At 42.5% G+C, this 6,169-nt stretch overlaps 2 protein-coding genes across 2 annotated transcripts; one reads left to right on the top strand and one right to left on the bottom strand.

Annotated features, from left to right (window-relative positions):
• Positions 1–152: 152 nt before the first annotated feature.
• cuff (cutoff) lies at positions 153–1,926 on the top strand. Its single transcript, XM_017178032.3, has 4 exons — positions 153–761; positions 819–957; positions 1,024–1,237; positions 1,306–1,926. The coding sequence occupies exons 1-4, from the start codon at positions 218–220 to the stop codon at positions 1,552–1,554; spliced, it is 1,146 nt and encodes a 381-aa protein (XP_017033521.1). The 5' UTR covers positions 153–217; the 3' UTR covers positions 1,555–1,926.
• ERp60 (disulfide-isomerase A3) lies at positions 1,591–4,660 on the bottom strand. Its single transcript, XM_017178031.3, has 4 exons — positions 4,363–4,660; positions 2,790–3,230; positions 2,577–2,690; positions 1,591–2,520 (listed from the first exon to the last, which is right to left on the bottom strand). Exons 1-4 carry the CDS (start codon positions 4,509–4,511, stop codon positions 1,755–1,757), a joined length of 1,470 nt encoding a protein of 489 aa, XP_017033520.1. The 5' UTR covers positions 4,512–4,660; the 3' UTR covers positions 1,591–1,754.
• Positions 4,661–6,169: the final 1,509 nt, after the last annotated feature.

Raw genomic sequence — 6,169 nt, 5'->3', positions numbered from 1 at the left:
AATTATGTTATATGTTACTGTATTATTTTTAAACACACGTTTTATAGCCTTGCGCCGCATAGTTTGTTTATTATTACCGATTTTTTGTTATGGCTATCTTCGAAAAAGCGATCGCAGCCATTTTCGAATTCGAAACATGTGCTCTTAAGCGTAAACCAACGGTTTCTTCAGAAAGAAAACAAAGGATAAAGTTCATTGTGAAATTTAAAGAATTAAGATGTTTTCGAACCAACGGAACGTACTCAATCTTAACGCTCACGTAATTCCGCCGGAGAACACGATACAGTTCCCTGTATTAACAACGCCCGAGTCATTCGGTGGCTACAGTCTGTCGCCGCTGGGTTTCCTGGAAAACCATATGCGGGGAATGCGTTACATTGTGGTGCCATCAGCCCAAAATTTTCCTCTTAACCTGCGCGACAGTGATCACATCAAGACGGCAAAGCTATCGGAAAGGCACCTGGACAACTTGCTGGAATTTATAGTGCAGTCCTCGCCGCAGTCAAACTTCCTAAGGGCCAGCAATATGCGGATGCACGTGAATGCCGACATTGTGTGCACCAGCGAGGTGTTGGAGCTAATGATGCGCGCTCCCTACGAGCACAAGGCGGGATGGACACTGGCGGTCACCCGGTTTCGCAACACCACGTACATTTGCCGCGTGGCCAGTACTCAGGCCGAAGACGCCTTTGAGGAGCATAATCTGAAGCGGATCATGCAGGAGGCGCGGCTAAGAAAGCTGCACCAGTACTGCCTGTCTGGTAGGTTCTGGTAATGATAGGGGAGAGGATGGACCCTAGTAAATGATGTCTTTTCAGAAAATGGACTCGTAATGCCCGATAAAATTTTATTATGCGAGGAACACAATCGCTTCAATGGCGTCTTTTCCATTTACATGAACGGCCTGCGTGTTCTCTTCGATTCCCCAGTGTTAGCCGAAATGAATCCTAACCAGTTGTGAGTCTCTATGAAAGCTGTAATAGGGAATCCTTTCTAACCCGAATTCCGATTCCATTTTCTCAGCAATGGACCCGGTCATATGTGGTCGGAGCTGCAGCTGCGCCAGGATAATATGAACCGCCTGGAGTGGGCGGAGCACAACCGTACTGAAGCCCTTAAATGGTGGTGCAAGTGCTTCCTGCTAAACATCCAGAACTTCTTTGTAGCCTATCAGAACGAAAATGCCTATGTGCATACCATACAGAAGACTTCCTTGAACGAATTGTGGAAGGCTTGCGTAAGTCAAGCCCCTAAAGCTTGGTTTAAGATTATATTAAAACCCTTATCCCTATTTCATATTTATAGGAAAACGAATGGAGAACCAGTGTCTGCGCCAACTTCATGGTGTGCCTGCTCGGTTGCATCACCCAAATCATGGCCCATATAGACTGTTTCGGCACTGTGTATCTCTTCGATTTCGATGCCAAGCTGGGCGAGGTAGCCTACGAGGTTTTCGAGGGACTAGACAACGAGCACTCATTTCTGGGGGACTGGTTCCGCATACATCTGGACGAACGCCTCGAGGACATGCCGGAGCCTATGAATCTGTACTAGGAGTACATCAATGATTTCCTTACTACTTGTTAAGAGTTATTAAATGAAGATTTAAGTTTATTGCGACATAATCATCAATTTGTGTTCATACGCGTTCATCACTATCAAATAATTTAATACAATTTTCCGCTCAAATATGTTAAGAGAATGCATTCGATTTTACAAAAATATGGAAATGCTATAGTTGGCGTGCGTGCAGCTTACAGCTCGGTCTTCTTGGGCTTGCCGCTGCGGTCGAAGCCCTTCAGTTCTGTGGTCGCCTCCTTGGCGATGTACTTGAGGAAGTCGTCGACCTCCCGACCACCATTGTAGCTCACTGGCTTGTTCTTGGCGTCCTTGGGCAGCCAGAAGAGCGTGGGGAAGCCACGAACATTGAACTCAGGCGGCACATCGTTGGCGGTGGCGTCCATCTTCACGATGGCAACCTCCTCGTCCTGCAGCTTCTCGGCCAGCTCCTCATAGATGGGGGTCAGCTTCTTGCAGTGACCGCACCAGGGGGCATAGAACTCGATCAACGTGTCCTTGCCGTTGTTGATTACAAGCTCGTCAAAGTTCTTGGCCACGGCCACCTTGACGGGGGCATCGTTCGACTCGGGCACGGCTTCGCTCTTGATGTATGGCTCCAACTCCTTGGCCAGCAGCTTCTCCACAAAGTCTTGCAGATTCTCCACGGAGAACTCGTCCTTCAGGGCGTACTTGAGATTCTTTTCATCGCGAGCTAGGATCACGGGCTTGTCTCCGACGAAATCGTAGCCGTACTCGTTCAGTTCATGCTGGAAGTCATCCTTGGAGGCGATCGCAAAGTTAATCTGACCCACAAACTCCTTGGCCACCTTGAGGACACGGTTGCGCCAGTAGTTGGTACCCTTGGGGTTCTTCTGATAGTCAACGCTGAAGTAAGCGGTGATCAGAGGGTTCTGGAAGTCGCGAACCGAATCCTGTGTGCGGTGACCCACCAGACCATGGCTAAAAAATCGTTATATAAGTCCTGGATCAATCACAATGGGCTGCTGTGGACTTACAAGTTCTCCTTGACGAAGGTGATCAGATCGGAGTCGGAACTGCCCTCAAACTTGATGGTGGAGGACTCAAACTTGTTGCTCAGATGGGGGGCACGGATCAAGACAATAGCATCGCTGCAAAAGATAGGATAAAAGTAGTAAATTATACAAAATATCTATATATTGTAGAAGCTAGAGAGCAGTGTTGAAAGAAGGCATATCCTATCCACTTACGTTTCGCCCTGCTTCTTCAGGACTTCGTCATCGCTGGAGTGTCCGAAGCGGTATTTCTCGCGATTCTTGTCGGCAAACTTCAAGAAGACCTTAGCCAACTTGGAATCAACATCGCTAAAGTAACCAAACAGCGAAGTGTCCTTGGTATCCAGGAACTTTAACAGCTCGGCAACATTGCGGATGGTCTTGGAGGCAGGTCCCACCTGGGCGCGCATGTACTTGGCAATGCCAGCGGCCTCGCGCGGTCCATTGTAGTCATTCGACACCTCGTCCTGCTTGAAGATCTTCAGCGTGGGATAGCCGCTGACAGAGTACTTGCTGCAGACTTCCTTGCCGGCCTCAGTACAGTCGACCTTAGCCAGCTTGATTGGCGGATCATCGTCTTTGACGATCTCAGCCGCCTTGGCGTACTCGGGCTTCAAACGCTTGCAATGGCCGCACCTTAAAATAAGATAAAGAAAAAAAATCGTATAAGACACGTCACATCATCATATTTTTTGTGGTCGTGTTGGAAACAAAACTACTTTCTAATACATCATTCTTTATCAACACGAGAGACAACATCCCCGAAAAAAAAACTAGCTGGTAATTAAAGTTAGGGTGCGGGACTTATCAGCGAACAGCCTTATCTATTGCTCATTCTAACATTAGAAACAATAAACCATTAGGGCTTTACTCGACGAAAATAGTGTCTCTAATTGTAATCTTAAAACTGAAAAACTGGTGTTTTAAAAATATAACAAATTTGAAATTAATAAACAAATATAATAATGAAACGTAGGCAATAAATATTAATGACGTAGACACCTTTCTCTATGTTACACTTTTATTTATAACAATCTTTAAGCTAGGCCTTTTCGGGAATTTAAATAATTCTTATCCCCCTATGCACTTGAGTATGTTCTTATTAGCGATAAGGTTTATGGTGTACGTATTATAATTCCACCCAAAAGTAGTTTAACAGCTCTTTGGGGATTTCAAGAGCTCCCTCGCCGGCCGGCATAAAAAATACAGATTATTTACTTGGCAAGTTCACTGCTCAAGTGTGAGTTGTTAGTTTTTCGCCAGATAAACGACAAACATACTGCTCGCTTGAGTAAATAGAAATAATAAATCTAGTCAAGCGCGGGGGGAGAGCTAAGAAAACTAGTTTGGAGCACAACTACATGCACATCTCTTTAGAAGGGTTAAAGAGTGGCGGTGGCGCTCCAGTCGGAGTTAATAAAGAAACCCTCGCCAGATTACAAAGCAGGATATCCCATGCACATACTTATCATCATTATCTCTTCGCCCACATATACTAACTGTATAGATGTACGATTGTATGAAATTAACAACCCGCTCTTTAAAATGGCCGACGCCAACAACACTGACAAGTCATCTTTGTGATTCTCTTCCTCTTTGTCTTCCCTTTTACCGGCAAACGCTGACGTGTACTTTGCTACAAAAGCAGCGCCGGAATTCAATTAAATTGCGGACGCAACAAGCTGATTACGGCCGAATTGCACACGCAATGCAAATAACACCGCCTGCCCGCGCTGGCCACGCCCCTCCCGACTGTCCATACACTCACCAGGGGGCATAAAACATAACCAAGGTGGTTTCATGCTGCTTCAGGGTGGTGGCGAAGTCGTCGTCTCCCAACTCGAGGACATCCTGCTCCGCGCCGGTCGAGGCGGCAATGAAGCTGACGAGGAGCAAAGCTGCTGTCAGGCGCCACATATTGGTATTGATTTGGGATCACTTCAGACGAGCCTCAACTAAATATAATTTCAAAATTCAATTCGGCAGTCGACCGCCTACTAGTGCTACAACAAAAACTGAGGACCGTACCGGTAAAACTTTTTTCGACGATTGACTTTGCTTTTCGATTCTTTCGCCACGTCGCTTTCTATTCGTTGTTTCGCCGCAGTGTGGCCAGGCGCGGGCCGTGTGGGAATGCCGAAAAGCTTTTATTTACATTTTACATGGAAAGCTTTTTATATTTTGAATAAAAAATATATCTATTTTAAATTTGATTGTATTAATGCTCCCTTTATTCAGAATTTAAGAGAAACCGCGTAAATTTGAATAAATGGAAAATTATTTAATTACGCAAATTCCAGCAATAGCAATGACAACAACAAACTAATCTTATCTTAGAAATGATCTTATCAACATAAGTCATCGATTTTAACAATAATTATTATCCCAAATATAGCTTAATTAATTTCACAAAATTAGAAAATTCATACGAAAGCTTTCGAGCCAGCTTATAAAAGAGAAAAATTGTTATTCATTTTTTATTAGTATGAAACAAAAACGTGAGTGTTGGTGTTTTATTTTTTCATTTTGTTCATTTTTTAAAAGTGAAAATATAATTATAATTATACCTATGTAACCAAATATAAACCGTTAATTGTACTAAAATTTAAAAGGTAAAGACTAGTGAGAATCTAAACTAAGTTTTTGAGTCAAAAGAAAATGTATAATTTCTTATTTTTTTTGTGATTTTTGCATGAAGGTGAAATCTTATAAAATTAACTAGGAATAATATTTAATCTTTTAATGGTATTGTGACTGCACCCTTCTCCATATTTGGCTACATACATCGATAGTTAGATCCCTTCGCCATTCAGTATTGCTTAGCAAAGTTCCCCACCATTCCTAAATTTCTTAAATTTAAATTTAAAAATAAACAAAGCGTAGAGAGGGCTTTATAATAGTAGGAAATCTTAAAACTATAACTAACGAAAACGAAGATTGCTAAATTTTCTAAAACCGATAGTGCGAATGTCCACTTTACCGATGATGTCATCGCTACCTGCCACCGCGACTTCCTGTGTTCACACTTTTGGATGTCGTTTTCTCTTTGTTCAAAATATTTGTGAATACATTAAATAATCTGGTAATGAATATATATCGCCTATTTTTCTTGGATATTCCCAAAAAGAATTTGAAAAAATAAATATATTTTTTGTAAATTATATAGCAATCGATATATCGATATTTACTTGGCGATAGTGCCACCGCTACTTTGCAGCGTTGCCAATTTAGCTATTTTCCCACTATATCTGGCGTGTTTCAAAACCTAAATGTGGGATATTTTGTGAACTAGCGGCTAGCGGGAATTATAGCTATTTTCCAAGCGAAATTAGCGTAATTTTAGCTTTTTGTATTATTATGTTTCATGTATTATTATTTCAATTTAAGCCTAGTACTCTGACGAGAAAAATCCGCTGTATAAATTTAGACAGCGGCCAAACTCCATATAAAAAAACGGTGTCGAAAAAAAAGAAGAAGAACTTTTAGACACGTCGTTTTTTTCGGTACTCTGACGACGAAAATGAAGCCTGCGAAAATTGAATGGCGTTGCCAGATCAAGATAGTAAACAGCTGAT

The sequence above is a fragment of the Drosophila kikkawai genome, chromosome 2R, assembly GCF_030179895.1.
Source record: "Drosophila kikkawai strain 14028-0561.14 chromosome 2R, DkikHiC1v2, whole genome shotgun sequence".
Taxonomy (NCBI): domain Eukaryota; kingdom Metazoa; phylum Arthropoda; class Insecta; order Diptera; family Drosophilidae; genus Drosophila; species Drosophila kikkawai.
The sequence above is the reverse complement of the archived record's forward strand: the minus strand, read 5'-3'. Positions and strand labels throughout refer to the sequence as shown.